General features: G+C 42.6%; 1 protein-coding gene across 9 annotated transcripts in view; it reads left to right on the top strand.

Annotated features, from left to right (window-relative positions):
• The window catches only part of PITPNM2 (phosphatidylinositol transfer protein membrane associated 2), a 441,487-nt gene that overhangs the window by 275,112 nt on the left and 142,094 nt on the right, over positions 1-24,281 (top strand). For all 9 annotated transcript variants that reach the window (XM_077293187.1, XM_077293186.1, XM_077293190.1 and 6 more), the window contains one exon: positions 23,127-23,360. In XM_077293187.1, coding sequence (XP_077149302.1) covers positions 23,127-23,360 — 234 coding nt within the window. The remainder of the gene's footprint in view (positions 1-23,126; positions 23,361-24,281) is intronic.

The raw sequence follows: 24,281 nt of genomic DNA, 5'->3' as shown, positions 1-24,281 counted from the left end.
ACAGGAGGGGCTGGGGGCATATATACATCATAGGGAGTCTGTGGGCATATATACATTACAGGAGATGCTGATGCATATTTAAATGACAGGTGGGGCTGAAACATATAAATCATAAAAGACATTGGGCATATACATCACAGGAGGGTCAGAGATATATATGCATCATATGAGGGGATTGTGCATATATACATTAAAGGGGCTCTGAGGGCATATACACATTACAAGAAATGCTGGGGCATACATAAATCACAACAGGAGTTGGGGCATACATGCAAGACAGGAGAGGCTGGGGCATATGTACATCATAAAAGAGATGGGGCATATACATCACTGGAGGGGCCTGGGCAAATAGAACACATGAGACATGGGGCATATGTAGCACAGGAAACGTGGGGGCTGCTGGTGTAGTTGTCGGTTGCGGAGCGCAGTGACTTCGCCCACAAAGTATGTCACTGGCCAGTACATCTTGACTTTGGTACTGGTAATCCTTCATGGCGTGCTTGGCGTGGTTCTGTAATGAATCCTGCTTGCGCGTGCTCGCTGTAACTAGAATCTACCCAGGGGCCGTAGAAAAGAACATCACGAGCTGCAAACGGCCCATGGGATGGAGGTTCCCCACCCCTGCTTTAAACACTTCTTCCGAATTTCATTGGACAAAAGTATCTTTCAGGGGAGTGATTATGACACATTGGCAATAATTTAATCAAAGTGCATGTTAGCATTGATGGGAGTTTCGATTTCTGCAACCATACTTTCTAAAATAAGAACATTCATGCTTGCCAGCCGCAACAATTTCTATTTAGTTGTAAATTAAGATGCTTCTTAAAATGTTGAAAGGTAAAAGTTAACATTGAACAATGAATTTTAGGGTGATTTTGATATTTGAGTGATCATACGTACCATCCTGTAGCTGTGTGATTAGTTATTTATCAGTATCCTTTCTCATATTTAGACTAGAGCACTTTAGCTCCTTAACAAAATGTGTGAAGCATAAATCCTCTTTAATGTATTTGTATTATGCTTTTGAACCATCTCAGACACTACGCTGCCTTTTAAGTGCACTGGGAAGGCAAAACTTGGGCGGGTAACCTTTGTCCCGTTTTCATATAAACCCCTCCAATCACCATTAATGACTCACACTTATTTACAGTTTGAGGTGTCTACTGGATCAGGATAACCTTTCTGTCATGCTTTCTACCACCCTTCTTTAATCCATTCATTTCTGAATCCCACATTAACAAAACTGCTTGTACTTGACTTGATCTAATCCTCTTGGATGGAGTTGAGCAAATTTTTCAAAATTCTGTTCCGCTTGCGATCGGCGGCGAATATTGTTTTTGCAATATTCACCGAACACAGCCAAACGTGGTCGGAGTCAATGGGAGTAGAGTTGACCTATTATGTTTGGTATAGATCGTCAAAAATAAATTCGGCACGAATAAGGTACCAATATGGCACGAGTATGCCAAATTCAGATTTGGCAATCGATTTGATTCTCAACTTATTCGCTCAACTCTACTCTTGGACCACTGAAACATACTCACGTCGTCAAAATTTCTCCATCCTCCATATGCTAGAACTCTCCTACCACAACAGTCTCTTCCACTATTCAAACTTTTAAAAGTAACTTGAACTATGATCTCTTCAAAAAAGGTTTCTGCCACATATTTTGAAGCCAGACATGTTCCCTACTTGATTTAAGTTTTGGATTGTAGCGGAAAAAAAAGCTGGTTTTCCCCACATCATCCCGAAGTCAAACTGAGAAGTACTGTAGGAAAAGAGAGAGTATCTAAAAAAAACACCTCACTATCAATATAAAGCAGAAGTCCGTATTCTCTCTTCAGGTGAACAACAGAATTGTTAGAATCTTTTTTTTCTTGTGGAGATCTGGCTGCTGGTCTTTTTCCTCTGGTGCTGGGTTTGTCTTGGGTCAGGTGTTTGTTTCACTCTTTATGAACCAGCACCTGCCTCCCTGTCCTTGCTGGACAACAGTGTTAATCTGCTTGAGCTCTAGCTTGGTGCTTTGCTTTGTCTTCTGTGTGTGTTATTTGTGCAGTGCTGGTACCTCTGGTTCTGCTAGCCTTAGTTTCTGTTTTCTATTGGTTTCTGCAGCCTTCTCTTTGTTTTCTATTAGGAGGTGACCCGTTTTTGTACCCAGTCCTTAGTTCTTTTAGGGAACCCCTTCCCCTTATCTATAAGTCTTTGCTTGAGATTAACCTAGGATCGTCGGTGGGTCTATTCGCAAGGAATGGGTTGCCCACTCCATCATAGGGTTTCAGCCTAGTCATAGTGCAGGGTCAGTTTTCCCCCTTCTACCTTAGTTCTGTGTTGCAGATCCGTAACAAGAATTAGATGACTTCTGACTTGGATCAAACTCTGACTGTGGTTTCAATGCATAAAGTGCTCCTGATCATATAATTTCTGCACCAAGAAATATCTTTCTGCTGAGTTCTAAAACTTCTCTAACACTAAGCGTCCTTTTACATTGTAAAACATGCAGCATTAAAAGGAACCTGTCACCAAAAAAAAAAAAAAATTAACCGGCAGATATGGGGTAAATCTGCAGGTTAATAGCATTATTAACCTGTTATAACGTTTTGGGGGAGTAAGTTATTGAGGGAAGGGAAGGGTAGGGTTGGGGGTTATTTTGTAATAATGAGGGCTTGGGGGGGAGGTTTGGGTAAGAGGGCCCAGTTTAGGGGGGTAAAGAAGACCAATGGAAAGAGGAAGAGATGGTTAACTATTATGCAAAATGATGGGAGATAGAGTTAAAATTTTGAGCTGGAATATTAGAGGTCTATCCAATGATACAAAATGTAAGGCTATTTTGCAATATATTGTAAAACAGAGACCCTTGCTGGTGTGCCTTCAAGAAACTCACTAAAAGGAAAAACGGGTATATTGCATAAAAGATGGGTGAGGAAGGCCTTCCATGCGACATTCTCGACCTACGCCAGGGGAGTGTCAAGCCTTGTGCATACAAGTGTTCCGTTCGAGGAGGTGGAGGTGGTAGTGGATAGTGATGGACAGTATGTATTTCTTGTGTGTAAGGTGTTCGCTAGACTGATGTGTGTCGTGTCAGTGTATATTCCTCCACCGTTCTCGGGGGAAAAAGCTACAGGAAATCCTAAATTTATCTGGCAGGTGGGGAGGAGTCCCGTTGCTCATAGTGGGGGATGTTGGCAATGTCATTGACGATCATTGGGATAGGGGGCAGCATGCTATGTTGAGGAAGGAGGGGAATTTGACAGCGTTCGGTAGTTATTTGAAAGAAGTGGCATGGAAAGACTTGTGGAGAGGGCGTAATACTGATACATACTGTTTCTTATGCTGTTCGGCGACATGTGGCTCTCTATCTCGTATTGACAGAGATTGTGATAAAAAGTTGCAAATATTATAGTATGTATGTATTGTCCTTTTTTTCTTTTTTTTTTTTTTTTGTTTTCTCTTCTTTCCAGGAGTAATGTTTGGTCGGAGATGGGTCTTTAGAGGGGAGGGGAGGGGGAAGGGTTGTTTCTTTTAAAACAAAAACACAAATGTACCTTGTTTATTTGTATGGATACTGTTGTATTTGGTATGTACAATAAAAAATATCTGATTTAAAAAAAAAAATAGCATTATTAACCTGCCTGGCGCCCTCACTTAGCTGAAGGCTGCTGGGAGAAAATTAACTTTATTCCCCCCAGCAGCATTTTGGTTTCAGTCACAGTGACGGTGGTAGGGCGGATTCAGTCACCGCTTTGTGTATCGAGAGAGGCAGCTGTAATCGCACCCCCGACACTGACTGACAGCCGGCCCCAATGGAGAACCACAGTCAGTCAGGGCCAGGGATGCGGTTACTCTGGGGAAGTTCTGTGGAGATACACGAATCAATGGGTGCTCTAATCCACTGGCCTGGCTGTCTTAAGAAAGCCCGCATGGACCAAGGCTTATCCCACTGAACTCCCGCACTCCTTTCCCATGGGCAGAATACCACTCAGACAACACAAGGTGAGGGTAAAACAGTGTGGCAATAATTTATTGAACCACCAACAGACAATAACTTAGAACAGTCCCAGCAAATACCCAAGATGGTGCAAATTACAGAGTCTCACCCTTCTGGCTTTCCGGGATTAGATCATATGCGACTTCAAGGCTTCCAGGGCCGACTAGCCCCCCCCGCTTTTGGCGGGTACCCACAGAGAGAAGGTAACGACAAGCTTAGGAAGCTGACCGAGTACAGTGAGGTATGTGGCCAGGTAACCTGATTGTCCCAACTTGGATTCTCCAAACATCTTTAAAGGTTCAGTGATGGTCAATGGAACAGATCTGTATTCCTCCAGCTAGGGCCGTGGTCCCTTAGGTTGGAATCCTATAGATTCTCTCTGGCAGATCCTCCTTTTAAAGTTCACCACTGTCCTTTAGGCCATCATCCACAGGTCAGGGGTAAGAATGGATGAGAGTAACTTTCATTGTTTGCGTATTTAATCAATGTGTGTAGTTTGTCCTTCACTGTTTGCAGGTCAACAAGCTACATGGACTTATACAACATAAGCAAACTATTAGTAAACATCAATTGTTTAATGCATCCCTGTCCTCCAAGGAAGGCAACACAATAATCAATTCAAGAGTCAACATTTAGGCTGTTTTGAAAAATGGCCTGTCTCTTGACCCGCCGAAGAAAACCACATCAGTTCAAGAGTCAACGTTCTGACTCATATGAACTATGTCTCCTGGCCTACTGAAAATATACATCTAGCATAATTAAGATTAAATGCTGTGTCTTCACAAGTTCATTTTCTCCCTGCAGTGTTCAGCCAAGTGCTGACTCTGGCCAGTTTAATAACACTATTAACCTGCATATTATCCACATATCTGCAGGTTAATAGATTTTTTTTCTGCTGACAGGTTCCCTTTAAACAGTTATTTAATAGTCTATTTACACAGGCCGGCCACGCTACAGATGCACAGTGAACAAACTGTAATTAATCCTTCAATTTATATAGATTGCCATTTTTGTCAGCAGCACAGGTCCCGTTTACGCATGACGTTCTGCCGAGAATAATAAGAATTTCTGCAACAGAAAAGATAATTTCACCCGACGAACAAGTGTTTTGCACATTCCTTGGGAGATCGACTTTTAGACTGAATGAAAGAATGAATGAATGTTTCTGGGAACAGTACTCACTATAATCTCACAGTGTAAATCGACCCTTAATGTCATACCGTGTGAGTACCGTGTGAAAAATTTGCATTAGATGGAACTTGCATTAGAAACTTATCTCAAGTGGGACACAGGGAAAACCAACTGAAGGTGCATCACATAGCAATAAAGTGGATTCTACTCTGAGTCCAAAGACAGCAGTATAATATCAATTATCTATCATAGTTGCCCTTAGATTAGTCTCTCCAGACAAGTGCATTATCTCTGAAAAAAACAAAAATGTAAGGGGAAGTGTAGGTTGCATAAGGGTTTTATCACTGAGGAAGAAGCCTAGATGGTCTGACTGACAGTCCATAAGTGGCACATCATCTGAAAAAGAGCCTCTGCATGACTCCTCAATGCCTAGTCTGCACGATAGAGACAGTTTGTTGGCCTGCACCCTTCAGAGGTCCAAACCAAACATGTCAATCATTTTTGGCATATCCTGTGCTTATGCTCTAAATTTCTGTTTACATTTCTGTTTAGCTTGATGATAAATAATACTATTCTTTTGTCAAATGTAAAATGACTTCACCTGCAAGACTTTAAGTTACACAGTAATGGACATTTGGAAATGTTTAATTTTTATATAAATTTGAAAAATACAATAAATTCCAAAGTGTGAACCCAAAGGATGTAAATGATTTCCTTGAGCTATGGATAATAATGATCAAGCAATAATCATAGATTGACGTGCCAATTATGGTACTATGTTGCACGTATTGTTAAAATATTAACAGTATATTGATTGTTATAGCTTTGGATAAAGACTTGCAGCAGTTACACCAGAGTTGACTAATGACTATTTATCGACGTAACATTATGGCTCCTTTTCTTTATTGGCTAGAAGTCTTCGTTCCTGAAAACGCCATTCAGATAGACACTAATTAGCACCCAGGAAGGCAGCCACAAGAAGAAACATTATTCCCCTTCCCTAAAGCTTGTTGCCATGGCAGGAGATAAATGAACGCTGACATAAAAAAGGAATGTGACGCAGTCGGCTCAACCCAGCAGCTCAGTCTGATAGGAGCGTTCCGAATTAGTCTCTCTCTAGGTGACAGTAGAAAAGCAATGCCGTACTTCTGCTGGATAATTTTAGCCTACGTTGCATTTCTAGAGGGTGGGCAGGTGAAGAACAAGCAAAAGATGAAAGAGATAGAAGTAAAAGAGAGACCGGAATTATTCTCATAGCATGTTAAAAATAAAACTGCCTGGATGCTTTTGAAGTGTCCAGTGAGAAGATGGGTTTACAGCACCAGCCTGTTCTGTGTCGTGGAAGAATTCACCCAGATTCCTTTTCCATAGTAAATGTCACTCTGCTATAAACTGTTTAAATATCAGCTGCCTAAACTAAATAAAAGCTATGAACGTTATGTAATATTTACATCAGTTGCTACAGCAAAAATAAATAAAAATGTTACAATAACATTGGTTTTATACAAGCTTTATAACTAGAGATATGTTAGATTCCTGAGAAATCGCTGATAGGTCACATTGAGTATTTAGTATCAGTATTTGTAAGCCAAAATCAGGAATGGAACAATCAGAGGAAACGTATGATAAAAAAGTAAAGAAGTGGGCAGTTGGCGGGTTTACAGCACCTGTGCAGCCCGGTGAGTATGGCTTTGTGTCTTGCCCGTTTAGCAACATAAGTGGATAAGGTTTAGGAGCAGGTAGTACTTGCCAGGCATAGTCAGCCTATGGGTGATTCAGAGGTGTCGGGGTTAAGGGAGTTGTTGGATAATGTTAAAGGGATTTTATTTCTTTTGAAACAAGGGGTTTGTGCAGGGAATTTCTCATCTCCTGCTTTGGCGTGGGTTACTGCTCAAGATGGATTAGCGGGTATAGGTTTTATTGTGGGGGAGCGTGTCATCATGTGTGGAGACAGCTTCCAGGGGGAAGAGGGTGCCAATTTCCATGCAAGCAGAAAAGGCTAAAGCAGATGCAATTAAGCTGGATAGGGCAAGAGGCAAGGTTTATGTTTGTTTTGATGGGCCTTTAGGGGTGCATTTAAAGAGGTAAGTAAAGGAAAAAACTTGGCAGGATAATTATAGGGAGATATTCTTCCTACTCTCCCTGGAAAAATTTTATTTAGAAGGGAAAGAAGGATGATAGTAAGAAGGAAGAGGAGGAAAAGAGGAGGTGGCGCCTGATACAACAGACGTTTATGAACTGCTTGCGGGTGTTTGCTATTTTAGCGAGTGTAGTGGGCGAAAAGGCTCCAGAAAATTGCTCTGGCCTTTTTTATTATATAGATTTTTTATAGATTTTATAGATTTTTTACTATATAGATTTTATAGGTAAGGCGCATAGGACTTATGGGGGCCAGGCTTGGCTTCGCTATTATGAACAATTTCGGTAAAGGAAGGCCATTCGTTCTAGCATTGGTTGGGAGCAAAAAAATATTGGTCTTTGATTAAAGGTGATGGCACCAAATAGATACGGGCAGTCCTTTCTTGGGGGCACGAGTGGGGGAATCGTTCACGAGCCAGAGGAGGGACTAGCCACAAGTCACAAGGATCCAAATAAAAATTGTGTTGGAAATGTAATGAGGAGCAGTGTAAGTACAGAGCCAGTTGCAAATGAGAGACGCGAGTCGAGTCTAAAAGAGAAGTAAATGAGTCTAAAATGCTTCAAATTTAACAAAACTTTTATTAATACTTATAATTCGAAATAGATTATGACACACAGACAATATTGAAAGATGATCACCGCAAAGAATAGGGCTGACACATGCTTCTGGTGCAAAAAGAATCTAATTAAAGGACTCACACAATAACAGTAGGTGGTATTTGAAGATTGCAAAGGGATAGTACATGAGTCGTTACCAAAATATCAGGCATGAACATGTGTACAATCCCACATTAAATAAGTCATAAGTCACAGCATGTGACAAGGCAATATAAACTTAAAATTGTGCTGATCAGACAGAACATACCGAATTAAAAAGTACCAAATCCGAGGTTAGCCCGAGAACAGAACCCCCGGTGTTCACAAAACATGTGCTCACACTGCAATGGATCATCGCATGTAGCCTCCAGATGTTTTAAGAAAGGAACGGGAAATGGGGTAACAGTAAGGCCGGCGTCACACTAGCGAGTTTTACGGACGTAAGAGCGCAGAAAATACGTCCGTAAAACTCGCCAAATAAACGGCACAATTATTCTCAATGGGGCTGCTCCTAGCAGCCGTATATTACGGTTCAGTATTATACGGCTTTCTACGGCCGTACAAAATCGCAGCATGCTGCGTTTGTCAGCGTATTGCGCAAAAAAATCGCCAATGAAAGTCTATGGGGGCGAGGAAAATACGGATTCCACACGGACCAGCAGTGTGACTTGCGAGAAATACGTAGCGGTGTTAGTGAAAAGTTGGTAATTCAATTGCCGGCTTTTCATTTCTCCTTCCCCAACCCGACAGGATATGAGACATGGTTTACATACAGTAAACCATCTCATATCACCTTTTTTTTTGCATATTCCACACTACTAATGTTAGTAGTGTGTATGTGCAAAATTTCAGCGCTGTAGCTGCTAAAATAAAGGGTTAAATGGCGGAAAAAATTGGCGTGGGCTCCCGCGCAATTTTCTCCGCCAGAATGGTAAAGCCAGTGACTGAGGGCAGATATTAATAGCCAGGAGAGGGTCCACGGTTATTGGCCCCCCCGTGGCTAAAAACATCTGCCCCAGCCACCCCAGAAAAGGCACATCTGGGAGATGCGCCTATTCTGGCACTTGGCCACTCTCTTCCCACTCCCTGTAGCGGTGGGATATGGGGTAATGAAGGGTTAATGCCACCTTGCTATTGTAAGGTGACATTAAGCCAGATTAATAATGGAGAGGCGTCAATTATGACACCTATCCATTATTAATCCAATAGTACGAAATGGTTAATAAAACACACACACATTATTAAAAAGTATTTTAATGAAATAAACACCCAGGTTGTTTTAATATTTTATTGCTCTCTCAATCCATTTGCAAACCCTCGCTTGGCAAAATAATAAACGCACAAGATACATACCCTCAGATGAACCGTCACATCCCACGAGGTAATCCATCTGAAGGGGTTAATTATTTTACAGCCATGAGCTGTGCTAATGCACTAGCTCGTGGTTGTAATCCCCGGGGAATGAAGGAAATCTGAGTGATCTGTACTTACATTGAGTTGCGGTGATGCGCCCTCTGGTGGATGAACTCATGAACTGCAGCCTTGGAAAAGTTCCCACGCTCGAGTTCATATGAGTTCATCCACCAGAGGGCGCATCACCGCAACTCAATGTAAGTACAGATCACTCAGATTTCCTTCATTCCCCGGGGATTACAACCACGAGCGAGTGCATTAGCACAGCTCATGGCTGTAAAATAATTAACCCCTTCAGATGGATTACCTCGTGGGACGTGACGGTTCATCTGAGGGTATGTATCTTGTGCGTTTATTATTTTGCTAAGCGAGGGTTTGCAAATGGATTGAGAGAGCAATAAAATATTAAAACACCCTGTGTGTTTATTTCATTAAAATACTTTTTAATAATGTGTGTGTGTTTTATTAACCATTTCGTACTATTGGATTAATAATGGATAGGTGTCATAATTGACGCCTCTCCATTATTAATCTGGCTTAATGTCACCTTACAATAGCAAGGTGGCATTAACCCTTCATTACCCCATATCCCACCGCTACAGGGAGTGGGAAGAGAGTGGCCAAGTGCCAGAATAGGCGCATCTCCCAGATGTGCCTTTTCTGGGGTGGCTGGGGGCAGATGTTTTTAGCCACGGGGGGCCAATAACCATGGACCCTCTCCTGGCTATTAATATCTGCCCTCAGTCACTGGCTTTACCATTCTGGCGGAGAAAATTGCACGGGAGCCCACGCCAATTTTTTCCGCCATTTAACCCTTTATTTTCGCGTCTACAGCGCCCACATTTTGCACATACACACTACTAACATTAGTAGTGTGGAATATGCAAAAAAAAAAGGGGATATGAGATGGTTTACTGTATGTAAACCATGTCTCATATCCTGTCGGGTTTGTGCAGGAGAAATGAAAAGCCGGCAATTGAATTACCGGCTTTTCACAGATATCGCGCGGAATGAAATATAAATACAGAATATATATATATATATGTGTCTCAATGACATATATATACACATATATATATATATATATATATATATATATATATATATATATATATATATATATATATACTGTATATATGTTTTACCGAACATTTGAGCACATAAATCCATTAGATGTCGGTTTTGCAAGCCTGCGAGAAAATCTCGCAGTACGGATGCCATACGGATTACATACGGAGGATGCCATGCGCAAAATACGCTGACACACCCTGACTATGGAGGACATACGGATCACTATTTTGGGAACATTTCACCGTATTACGGCCGTATTACGGCCGTAAAAAACGGACCGTATTGTCTTACGCTGAGTGTGACTCCAGCCTAATAGCTAAGCTGGTGACTCCGGTGAACCTTCCCGCCATAGCCCCCTTTCTAAATAGATTCCTCGATAAAGAAAGGGTAGCCCTCATTTCTCAGAGTTTTGCAGAGGGTTTCAGAAATGTCCCAATCAGGTAATCAGGTCCCCTTCTCATTTAGGACTTTAAGGTCGGCCCTTGAACACCCTGGGGTAGTGTCAGATAAAATTAGGATAGATGTTCAAATGAATCGAAGAACCACACTGGTGCTGCTAGGGGAGAGGGGGGGGAGGGAGGGAAAAGAAAAGGGAACAAGCTGCTGGTATTTAGATAGAGGCTGTGCTTCCCTCTATCAGATAATTTAACCTAAAACAAAAAAACACTGTAAAATACTGCGCTATAGGAAGAATCCCATGGGGGTTGGTGGTTTAATTAACTGGAAGTGAATACGCAGAAAACAGTGCTGTGCCCTAACCGGTCAATCGCTAGCTGTTTGATGTCTAAGGGGTAACGTTTCTCCTTATGGAGAGTGACATACCAGCTGGCTTGTCAAGGTAAGGAGGCTTATTCGCCGTGCAATGCTCCTCTGGGAAATTAAATATGCAAATTGCCTCTTCTGAGAAAAAGAGGACTTAACTCTATAGCGCCACCTGTTGGAAGTAGCGATCCTACAAGTCACAATTAACCCTTTAACGAGTCATGCAATATGACTTAGGATAAAAGCCAAATCAGTATCTCAATTCGCAGACACAGTGTTTCGGGCTGTTGGCCCTCGTCAGTGCGAAGCATGAGAACTGATATTGCACGACTCGTTAAAGGGTTGATTGTGACTTGTAGGATCGCTACTTCCAACAGGTGGCACTATAGAGTTAAGTCCTCTTTTTCTCAGAAGAGGCAATTTGCATATTTAATTTCCCAGAGGAGCATTGTACGGCGAATAAGCCTCCTTACCTTGACAAGCCAGCTGGTATGTCACTCTCCATAAGGAGAAACGTTACCCCTTGGACCCCAGTCCAGAGCCTCTCACCTAGCCAAATCAGTTCTCATGCTTCGCACTGACGAGGGCCAACAGCCTGAAACACCGTGTCTGTGAATTGAGATACTTATTTGGCTTTTATCCTAAGTCATATTGCACAACTCGTTAGAGGGTTGATTGTGACTTGTAGGATCGCTACTTCCAACAGGTGGCGCTATAGAGTTAAGTCCTCTTTTTCTCAGAAGAGGCAATTTGCATAGCTGTTTGATCACACTTATGACTTCCTACGGTATGCATTCATATTCAATCGTCCCTGTGTTAATCATGCATTACTAGATTAGCATACTTATATATTTTACATACCTTAGTAGCGTGTATAGATGTGGAATCTAATGCTGTATGGAAGGGCTCCAGTATACGTTGTTTGTGCAGCCAGTACATGTGGGTCTATGTGGAAGTTAAGCAAGCGTGCACGTACCAGGTATAGCTTGTAGGCGGAGCAATAAGTGGAAGGGAAATGCCGGAGTGAGTAGAGCCAGAGGCGCCCCGGCCGGTGGCGTCCCTGGATACACGCGGAGATACTAAAAAGATGGCTGCTGCTGCGTAGTCACACGACTGCGACGTGACGTCACTGGACAACGGAGTAGCAGAAGGGTCAAAATTAACCGACGCGTTTCGAAGTGGAAGGCACTTCTTCATCAGGGTTATGGCCCCTCTGCAATCGAGTCCATTAATATAGCAGCTTGTCATCACCCCTCCTTTCCTCATTAACTCCTAGCATACGGAACGCCACATCAGCTCAGCAGAGAGAACTAAAATATGACATGTTGTATTGCCTGTGATTAAATTCAATTAAATTGATAGTGCTATTGTATTATATGATTGGTGTAAGAAGAATGTGTATATATGTGTGTATATATATATATATATATATATATATATATATATATATATGTATATGTATATATATATATATATATATATGTATATATATATATATATATATATATATATATATATATATATATATATATGTAAAGAAAAATTGGAACAGCACAATGCTCACCAGTGGGTGCCTGGCCTCCTGGGTAGAATGTTTGCCCCCCTGCCCAAACACATGAAATATGGCGGGGGTCTCATGTCCACATAGACCTGAGTTACCTCATGCAGTGGTAAACAAGGGTCAGTGAAAGGTCAGTGGCTGTGCTATTTTTAAAGTAAAGTGGCTTAAACCAGTTTTTGCTGGTTTTTGTGCGCTCAAATTTCTAACAATGTGATTGGCTTTCATCAATTTTGGCGGTTCTTTGGTTAATATAAAAGATTGATTCCTGTCAGCGCCTGTCACTCTGCTGGCGCTCGAAGAAAGAAGAGCCCACCCTCCCTCCCGCTATTTTAGCATTTGTTTTCCTGTCGTTCGGTTTTATTTGTGGGGTAAAAATCACCCTTAAATGGGTGGATTTGGCTACTGGATTAATTTTTGGATATGGACTTTTAACTTATGGAATTTATTTATTTATTGGTATTTATTCAAGTTGCATGTTACCCAAAATAAAACCTCACGGCCAATTTTTTATTCCATCAATAAAAGTGTCTTGTCATTTTATTTATTAATGGGTCTTATGGGGACATGGTCCACTCATCTACCCAACTTGTATACATAAATAGAAAAAAGAAGGCAGCACTCCAAGTCCTCTTCAGGGTGAAATAATGTGAAGTTTATTCAGCCCACATCTCTGTGCGACGTTTCGGCTCACGCTGAGCCTTTTTCAAGTCCTTCTATATATATATATATATATATATATATGTATATGTATATGTATATGTATAACTTTTTAGGTGATCACCGTTAAAAAGAAGTTTTATTAAATAAAAAGACATACTAATACAGGGATTTTTAGTCAGGTAATTTAAGGTACATGCCCTATTGGATCAATGATAGCAGTTGGAGCCATATCTAATTTTATTCTATTTATTTATTGCATGCAACATTTATCTATTTATTAATGTACAGTTTTTATTTAAGAATGCTGCATTTTAGTAATCCCTAAAAATCCCTGTATTAGTATGTCTTTTTATTTAATAAAACTTCTTTTTAACTGTGATCACCTAAAAGTTATACAGATATATATATATATATATATACACACATTCTTCTTACACCAATCATATAATACAATAGCACTATCAATTTAATTTAATCACAGGCAATACATGTCATATTTTAGTTCTCTCTGCTGAGCTGATGTGGCGTTAAGTGTGCTAGGAGTTAATGAGGAAAGGAGGGGTGATGACAAGCTGCTATATTAATGGACTCGATTGCAGGGGGGCGTAACCCTGATGAAGAAGTGCCTTCCACTTCGAAACGCGTCAGTTAATTTTGACCCTTCTGCTACTCCATTGTCCAGTGACGTCACGTCGTAGTCGTGCGACTACGCAGCAGCAGCCATCTTTTTTGTATCTCCGCTTGTATCCAGGGACGCCACCGGCCGGGGCGCCTCTGGCTCTACTCGCTCCGACATTTCCCTTCCACTTATTGCTCCGCCTACAAGCTATACCTGGTACGTGCACGCTTGCTTAAGTTCCACATAGACCCACAAGTACTGGCTGCACAAACAACGTATACTGGAGCCCTTCCATACAGCATTAGATTCCACATCTATATACGCTACTAAGGTATGTGAAATATATCAGTTAGGATAGAAGTTCAGCTTGAGTGTATGGTTGGGTCCTTTGAGTCGCCCACATTGTTGGATGTGGTTATATTACCATTGGATGTGGTCCCTAAAAAGGAACCAAATAAATTTCATGTGATTCACCACCTTTCGTTCCCAAAAGGTTTATCTGTGAATTATGGTATCGATCCGGGTTTATGCTCATTGTTGTACACTTCATGTGTCATGGCAGTTCATGTGTGGTATCTCACGCTCAGAAGAAAGTGGGTAGCAACATTACAGTCCAGTTTTTCATGTTACCTCTTGCAAAAAAGAAACATTTGGGGCTAAAGCAACATTTTCGTGAAGAAAATGAAAATTTTCAATATGAGAACCTAATGTTAATTCATTTAATGTTAAATGCAAATTCTGTGTAGTACATGTGAGTCCACAATGCTCACTAAACCCCTGGATAAACTCCTTAAGGTATGTAGCTTCAACATGGGATCACTTTTGGGGGTTTTCTGCTGTTTGGGAGCCTTAGGGGTCCTGTAAAGGTGACATAGCACCTTCTATTCTATTTCAGCCAAATTTGTGTTCCAAAATTCAAATCTTGCTCCTTCTCTTTCGAATCCCTGTCCTTTGTCCAAACAGAGGTTCTGACCAGATGTGGAGTATTAGGGCGCTCAGAAGAAAATGGCGTTTGACAAATAATCCATATGTTAAATAGACATACTAAAAATGTTATTTACGGTATTAATTTGTACAGCATGATTAATTGCTTTAACCCCTTCATGACCCAGCCTATTTTGGCCTTAAAGGGAACCTGTCACCACGTTTTTGGAAGATGGGATAAAAATAGCGTTAAATAGGGGCAGAGGTGGGCGTTACATTAGTGTGTGTGTTATGCGTTTATTACCCACCTAAGTTGCCGAAATACCTTTGCAAAGTCTCCGTTTTCGCCTGTCAATCAGGCTGGTCAGGTCGCATGGGCGTTGTCTTCCCCCAGATTTGGCGTAGTTTTCCGTTGGTGGCGTAGTGGTGTGCGCATGCCCAAAGTCCGGAATCCTCTTCCAGGGGATTTAAAATAGCGCGGTGTTCGTTATTGCATTGGTGATCGGTGGGCGCGGCCATCTTCCTTTGGCCGCGCGTGCGCAGAAGCGGCGCTCTGCTGGCCGCGGCTTCAGGAAAATGGCCGCCGCGATATCCATCTGCGCACGCGCGGCATCCCGCGGCCATTTTCCTGAAGCCGCGGCCAGCAGAGCGCCGCTTCTGCGCACGCGCGGCCAAAGGAAGATGGCCGCGCCCACCGATCACCAATGCAATAACGAACACCGCGCTATTTTAAATCCCCTGGAAGAGGATTCCGGACTTTGGGCATGCGCACACCACTACGCCACCAACGGAAAACTACGCCAAATCTGGGTGAAGACACCACGCCCATGTGACCTGACCAGCCTGATTGACAGGCGAAAACGGAGACTTTGCAAAGTTATTTCGGCAACTTAGGTGGGTAATAAACGCATAACACAGACACTAATGTAACGCCCACCTCTGCCCCTATTTAACGCTATTTTTATCCCATCTTCCAAAAACGTGGTGACAGGTTCCCTTTAATGACCTTGCCGTTTTTTGCAATTCTGACCAGTGTCCCTTTATGAGGTAATAACTCGGGAACGCTTCAACGGATCGTAGCGATTCTGAGATTGTTTTTTCGTGACATATTGGGCTTCATGTTAGTGGTAAATTTAGGTCGATAATTTCTGCGTTTATTTGTGAAAAAAATGAAAATTTTGAAAATTTTGCAATTTTCACATTTTTAATTTTTATTCTGTTAAACCAGAGAGTTATATGACACAAAATAGTTAATAAATAACATTTCCCAGATGTCTACTTTACATCAGCACAATTTTGGAAACAACATTTTTTTTTGCTAGGAAGTTATAAGGGTTAAAATTTGACCAGTGATTTCTCATTTTTACAAGTCAATTTGAGGGTTCTATATGGCTGAAAATACCCAAAAGTGACACCATTTTAAAAACTGCACCCCTCAAGGTGCTCAAAACCACATTCAAGAAGTTTATTAACCCTTCAGGTGTTTCACAGCAGCAGAAGCAACATGGAAGGAAAAAATTAACATTTAACTTTTTAGTCACAAAAATGATCTTTTAGCAACAATTTTTTTATTTTCCCAAGGGTAAAAGGAGAAACTGGACCACGAAAGTTGTTGTCCAATTTGTTCTGAGTACGCTGATACCTCATATGTGGGGGTAAACCACTGTTTGGGCGCACAGCAGAATTCGGAAGGGAAGGAGCGCCATTTGACTTTTTGAATGAAAAATTGGCTCCAATCTTTAGCGGACACCATGTCGCGTTTGGAGAGCCCCCGTGTGCCTAAACATTGGAGCTTCCCCACAAGTGACCCCATTTTGGAAACTAGACGCCCCAAGGAACTTATCTAGATGCATAGTGAGCACTTTAAACCCCCAGGTGCTTCACAAATTGATCCGTAAAAATGAAAAAGTACTTTTTTTTCACAAAAAAATTATTTTAGCCTCAATTTTTTAATTTTCACATGGGCAACAGGATAAAATGGATCCTAAAATTTGTTGGGCAATTTCTCCTGAGTACACTGATACCTCACATGTGGGGGTAAACCACTGTTTGGGCACATGGTAAGTCTCGGAAGGGAAGGAGCGCCATTTGACTTTTTGAATGAAAAATTATCTCCATCGTTAGCGGACACCATGTCGCGTTTGGAGAGCCCCTGTGTGCCTAAACATTGGAGCTTCCCCACAAGTGACCCCATTTTGGAAAGGAGACCCCCCAAGGAACTTATCTAGATGCATAGTGAGCACTTTAAACCCTCAGGTGCTTCACAAATTGATCCGTAAAAATGAAAAAGTACTTTTTTTTCACAAAAAAATTCTTTTAGCCTCAATTTTTTTATTTTCACATGGGTGACAGGATAAAATGGATCCTAAAATTTGTTGGGCAATTTCTCCTGAGTACGCCGATACCTCATATGTGGGGGTAAACCACTGTTTGGGCGCATGGCAAGGCTCGGAAGGGAAGGTGCGCCATTTGACTTTTTGAATGGAAAAGTAGCTCCAATCGTTAGCGGACACCATGTCGCGTTTGGAGAGCCCCTGTGTGCCTAAACATTGGAGCTCCCCCACAACTGACCCCATTTTGGAAACTAGACCCCCCAAGGAACTTATCTAGATGCATAGTGAGCACTTTAAACCAACAAGTGCTTCACAGAAGTTTAACGCAGAGCCGTGAAAATAAAAAATAATTTTTCTTTCCTCAAAAATGATTTTTAGCCCAGAATTTTTTATTTTCCCAAGGGTAACAGGAGAAATTGGACCCCAAATGTTGTTGTCCAGTTTGTCCTGAGTACGATGATACCCCATATGTGGGGGTAAACCACTGTTTGGGTGCACGGCAGGGATTGGAAGGGAAGGCACGCCATTTGGCTTTTTGAATGGAAAATTAGCTCCAATCATTAGCGGACACCATGTCGCGTTTGGAGAGCCCCTGTGTGCCTAAACATTGGAGCTTCCCCATAAGTGACCCCATTTTGGAAACTAGACCTCCCAAGGAACTAATCTAGATGTGTGGTGAGCACTTTGAACCCCCAAGTGCTTCACAGAAGTTTATAACGCAGAGCCATGAAAATAAAAAATAATTTTTCTTTTATCAAAATTTTTTTTTTAGCCCTGAATTTTTTATTTTCCCAAGGGTAACAGGGGAAATTTGACCCCAATAGTTGTTGTCCAGTTTCTCCTGAGTACGCTGATACCCCATATGTGGGGGTAAACCACTGTTTGGGCACACGTCGGGGTTCGGAAGGGAAGTAGTGACGTTTTGAAATGCAGACTTTGATGGAATGCTCTGCGGGCGTCACGTTGCGTTTGCAGAGCCCCTGATGTGCCTAAACAGTAGAAACCCCCCACAAGTGACCCCATTTTGGAAACTAGACCCCCAAATGAACTTATCTAGATTTGTGGTGAGCACTTTGAACCCCTAAGTGCTTCACAGAAGTTTATAACGCAGAGCCGTGAAATTAATAAATACGTTTTCTTTCCTCAAAAAAAAAATTTTTTAGCCCTGATTTTTTTATTTTCCCAAGGGTAACAGGAGAAATTTGACCCCAAGAGTTGTTGTCCAGTTTCTCCTGAGTATACTGATACCCCATATGTGGGGGTAAACCACTGTTTGGGACATGCCGGGGCTTGGAAGTGAAGTAGTGATGTTTTGAAATGCAGACTTTGATGGAATGCTCTGCGGGCGTCACGTTGCGTTCGCAGAGCCCCTGATGTGCCTAAACAGTAGAAACCCCCCACAAGTGACCCCATTTTGGAAACTAAACCCCCAAGGGAACTTATCTAGATGTGTGGTGAGCACTTTGAACCCCTAAGTGCTTCACAGAAGTTTATAACGCAGAGCCGTGAAAATAATAAATACGTTTTCTTTCCTCAAAAAATTTTTTTTAGCCCTGATTTTTTTTTATTTTCCCAAGGGTAACAGGAGAAATTTGACCCCAAGAGTTGTTGTCCAGTTTCTCCTGAGTACGGTGATACCCCATATGTGGGGGTAAACCACTGTTTGGGCACATGCCGGAGCTCGGAAGTGAAGTAGTGACATTTTGAAATGCAGACTTTGATGGAATGCTCTGCGGGCATCACGTTGCGTTTGCAGAGCCTATGATGTGCCTAAACAGTAGAAACTCCCCACAAGTGACCCCATTTTGGAAACTAAACCCCCAAGGGAACTTATCTAGATGTGTGGTGAGCACTTTGAACCCCCAAGTGATTCACAGAAGTTTATAACGCAGAGCCGTGAAAATAAAAAATCATTTTTCTTTCCTCAAAAATAATTTTTTAGCCCGCAATTTTTTATTTTCCCAAGGGTTACAGGAGAAATTGGACCCCAAAAGTTGTTGATCAGTTTCTCCTGAGTACGCTGGTACCCATATGTGGGGGTAAAGCACTGTTTGGGCACACGTCGGGGCTCGGAAGGGAGAGAGCACCATTTTACTTTTTCAACGCAAGATTGGCTGGAATCAATGGTGGCGCCGTGTCGCGTTTGGAGACCCCCTGATGTGCCTAAAAAGTGGAAACCCCTCAATTCTAACTCCAACACTAACCCCAACACACCCCTAACTCTAATCCCAACCCTAACCACAACCCTAACCCCAACACACCCCTAACCCTAGTCTTACCCCTAATTCCAACCCTAAGGCTATGTGCTCACGTTAAATAACAATCTTTATTGAATGAATAAATATTACTACAAGGCAAAAAGAAACAGTGGGTTAGGAACCAGATAATATGCACAGTACGCATGTAGACAGACCACGGCACCCCACACCGGCAGACAGGCAAGACACAGTGAAAAGATGTTCATAGCTCACTGGCAGCTCCATCATAGAGATCAATACCCATGTTACATATGTACTTCAGGAGCATGCAACAGTGAATGCCCAAAAAGGCAACAATTTAAGATGCATTGTGAAAAGATCTTACCAACTGGGGCCCCCTGAGGAAGGATACCGCCGAAACACGTGTCGGGGTGGGTCTGTAGCGGACGCTCTCCCCGCACTGGCAGTTGGTAAGATCTTTTCACAATGCATCTAAGGCTAGGTTCACATTGCGTTAGTGGGTGATCGCTAACGGACAGCGTTGCACGGCGAAAATGTCGCAATTAACGCCGTGCAACGGTTCTGTTATTGCACCCATTGACAGCAATGTAAATTTCGCCTGTATCGCATCGCTAGCGCGTGCCTTTTTCGGCTCACGCTAGCGATGTGCTGTTCCTTTGTAGCGCGCCTCGGACGCTGCTTGCAGCGTCCGCGGCGCGCCCGAGGTCCGTTCCCCGCTCTCGCAGATCGGGGATCTGCGAGAGCGGGGTCATTAGCGCGGCCCCTACAAAAACATTGCGTTAGCGCAATCCGCTAGCGCTAAACGGATTGCCCTAACGCAATGTGAACCTAGCCTTAAATTGTTGCCTTTTTGGGCATTCACTGTTGCGTGCTCCTGAAGTACATATGTAACATGGGTATTGATCTCTATGATGGAGCTGCCAGTGAGCTATGAACATCTTTTCACTGTGTCTTGCCTGTCTGCCGGTGTGGGGTGCCGTGGTCTGTCTACATGCGTACTGTGCATATTATCTGGTTCCTAACCCACTGTTTCTTTTTGCCTTGTAGTAATATTTATTCATTCAATAAAGATTGTTATTTAATTTGGACGTATTTGCACCCATTTTTTTGGTAGTTTTTGGTTTAGCAATTTTTTGGTGTGTCCTTTGACATCCTACAAGTACTAGTTGCCTCTCATATATATATATATACATTACAATTAGTCATCATGAGGAGAGGTTTTACTGGACTTTGCTTGTTTTGTATTCCTTGTCTTTACTATGTGCTCACGTTGCGGATTTGTGTGGATTTTTCTGCAGTTTTTGAAAAATCTGCAGGTAAAACGCACTGCGCTTTACCTGCGGATTTACCGCGGATTTCCAGTGTTTTTTGTGTGGATTTCACTTGCGGATTCCTATTATGGAGCAGGTGTAAAACGCTGCGGAATTGCACAAAGAATTGACATGCTGCGGAAAATGCAACGCAGCGTTTCCGTGCTATATTTTCCGCACCATGGGCACAGCGGATTTGGTTTTCCATAGGTTTACGTGGTACTGTAAACGTGATGGAAAACTGATACGAATCCGCAGCGACCAATCCGCTGCGGATCCACAGCCAAATCCGCACCGTGTGCACATAGCCTAATTCTAACCCTAATTCCAACCCTAACCCTAATTCTAACCCTAATTCTAACCCTAGCCCTAAGTGCAACCCTAGCCCTAAGTGCAACCCTAGCCCTAAGTGCAACCCTAGCCCTAAGTGCAACCCTAGCCCTAAGTGCAACCCTAAGTGCAACCCTAAGTGCAACCCTAGCCCTAAGTGCAACCCTAAGTGCAACCCTAAGTGCAACCCTAAGTGCAACCCTAAGTGCAACCCTAGCCCTAAGTGCAACCCTAGCCCTAAGTGCAACCCTAAGTGCAACCCTAGCCCTAAGTGCAACCCTAAGTGCAACCCTAGCCCTAAGTGCAACCCTAAGTGCAACCCTAACCCTACCCCTAACCCTACCCCTAACCCTACTACTAACCCTAATGGAAAAACAAAAATAATTATATTTTCTGTATTTTATTATTGTCCCTACCTATGGGGGTGATAAAGGGGGTGATTTATTTACTATTTTTTTTATTTTGATCGCTGTGATAGAACGTATCACAGCGACCAAAATGTGCAGGAACGAATCTGCCGGCCGGCAGATTCGGCGGGCGCACTGCGCATGCGCCCGCCATTTTCCAAGATGGCGGCGCCCATGAAGCAGATGGCCGGACACCGGGAGGGACATCGGAGCTAGGTAAGTATGGGGGGGTGGGACCGGAACACGGGGGGGGGGGGGAATCGGAGGACCTGGGGAGCGGACAGGAGGACCGGGGGAGCCGACAGGAGGGAGGAGGGGAGCGGAACGGAGATCGGGGCAAAAAGGACGACTGGGGAGGCGATCGGTGGGGTGGGGTGGGGTGGGGGCAGATCGGGGTCTCCAGCCATGGCAGATGCTATTGCAGCATCGGCCATGGCTGGATTGTAATATTTCACCATTTTCATAGGTGAAATATTACAAATCGCTCTGATTGGCAGTTTCACTTTCAACAGCCAATCAGAGTGATCGTAGCCACGGGGGGGTGAAGCCACCCCCCCTGGGCTGAAGTACCACTCCCCCTGTCTCTGCAGATCTGGTAAAATGGGAGTTAACCCCTTCACCCGATCTGCAGGGACGCGATCATTCTGTGACACAGCATATGCGTCACAGGTCGGATTGGCACCGACTTTCATGACGCATACGCTGTGTCACAGGTCGGGAAGGGGCTAAGGATATAAAGAGTGAAAGTTTGACAAAATTCCGATATTTTCACACAAAAAATATCACATAAATTTAGCACTGATATAAAGTACAATGTGTCACAAAAAATCTGTCTAGGAATAACTGGGGTACATTGAAGCATTCCAGAGTTACCACATGAAGTGACACTAGTCAGATTTAAAAAATTTGGCCTGGTTTTTAAAGGGTTTGTCCACTGGTAAAACAACCGCTTTTCATACCCCACGTTTGCCCTCTTTCAAATTAAAATGCTTATTCTTGCCTCCAGTGCTGGCGCCGTTCCCACTGTATCGGCACTTGCTCTCCCCGGGGCTCCCATGCAGTTGTTCTGACACATGACCCCAGCGCCTAAATGAGTGCTGATCTCCACCTTTGTACGAATTGAACACGAAGAGGAAAGTCAGAAATCAGCTGTAGCCCGGACTTCCTCTTTGTGGTGGTCCAACGCCCATAAATCACCTTATTCAAGGTGTTGTGATTGGGAGAGGTTTGTGTTCCCTGCTTTGTTTATCAGGAATGGCTTCATTTGTTTTGTACTGACTGTGATTGATACTGCATCTCCGTCCCATTTTCTTATTTGGCACTGAGCATCAGTGACCTGCATGTTGTAGGCAATGCAAAACGTACAGGGCTGTTCCCGGTAAACCAAAGTGCCACAGACTCTTCAACCTGCTGACTAGTGTGGATGCCAGAAGTCACATCTCCAACAATCTGATATTGATGGGTGGTTTTAATATAGGTCAGGAAAATTAAAGTCCTATAAAACTTTTTTTTAAAAATAGTTTCTTTTATCAGGCCATTTCAAATGCCTACACATCTGTTTATCAGGGAAATTCTGTAAGTACGTGTAAATTCTAAGGTCTTCAAATTCATATAACTCTTTCATTTTCTTTTAATCTACTCTTGTTTATTTTATTTATTTTACAGATCCTATTGATATTGTTCAAGATCCAATCCCTCCACATGAATATAAGCCTGAAGAGGACCCTAAAGTGTACAAATCTGTGAAGACTAAAAGAGGCCCCTTGTGTGAAGACTGGATTGAGGAACATCGGAATAACCTTGGGAGATGCCCAATTATGTGTGCCTATAAGCTGTGTAAAGTGGAATTTCGTTACTGGGGCATGCAGTCTAAAATTGAGAGGTTCATACATGATGTTGGTGAGTATATTTGTTTTTGTCTTAATAACCCGATGCTTTGTTCTCTAGTGTTTGGAGTGGAATCTGTGATTTAGAGAAGTCAGTCCTCTGTGTTGCAGAATTGGCAACCTACTATTGAGTTATTTGGGGGGGACAACGGGATCAAAATTAATGAACGGTCCACAATTTTTACACACATTTGTCACGGACCATGATAAATACTACACCCCATAAGATGTCGAGAAGAAGAGCAGATGATGAGAATTATATCCATTATACGGACAGAAGTGGTACTGTGCAGTGTGTATGTATGCAGAATATCAGTTGATAATGAGAACTACTCCCAGTATACAGGTCAGGAGAAGTGGTACTGTGCAGTTTATATATGCAGCATATGAGCAGATGATGAGAATTGCACCCAGTGTACATGACAGGAGAAGATGTACTGTGCAGTTTATATATGCAGCATAAGAACAGATGATGAGAATTACACTCAGTATACAGGTCAGGAGAAGTGGTACTGTGCAGTTTATATGTGCAGCATAAGAACAGATGATGAGAATTACACCCAGTATACAGGACAGGAGAAGTGGCACTGTGCAGTTTATATATGCAGCATAAGTGCAGATGATGAGAATTACACCCAGTATACAGGACAGGAGAAGTGGCACTGTGCAGTTTATATATGCAGCATAAGAACAGATGATGAGAATTACACCCAGTATACAGGACAGGAGAAGTGGTACTGTGCAGTTTATATATGCAGCATAAGAACAGATGATGAGAATTACACCCAGTGTTCAGGTCATGAGAAGTGATACTGTGCAGTTTCTATATGCAGCATAAGAACAGATGATGAGAATTACACGCAGTATACAGGTCAGGAGAAGTGGCACTATGCAGTTTATATATGCAGCATAAGTGCAGATGATGAGAATTACA

This window comes from Ranitomeya variabilis, chromosome 1 (assembly GCF_051348905.1).
Source record: "Ranitomeya variabilis isolate aRanVar5 chromosome 1, aRanVar5.hap1, whole genome shotgun sequence".
Lineage (NCBI taxonomy): Eukaryota > Metazoa > Chordata > Amphibia > Anura > Dendrobatidae > Ranitomeya > Ranitomeya variabilis.
This window is presented reverse-complemented; position numbering and strand designations above follow the sequence as displayed.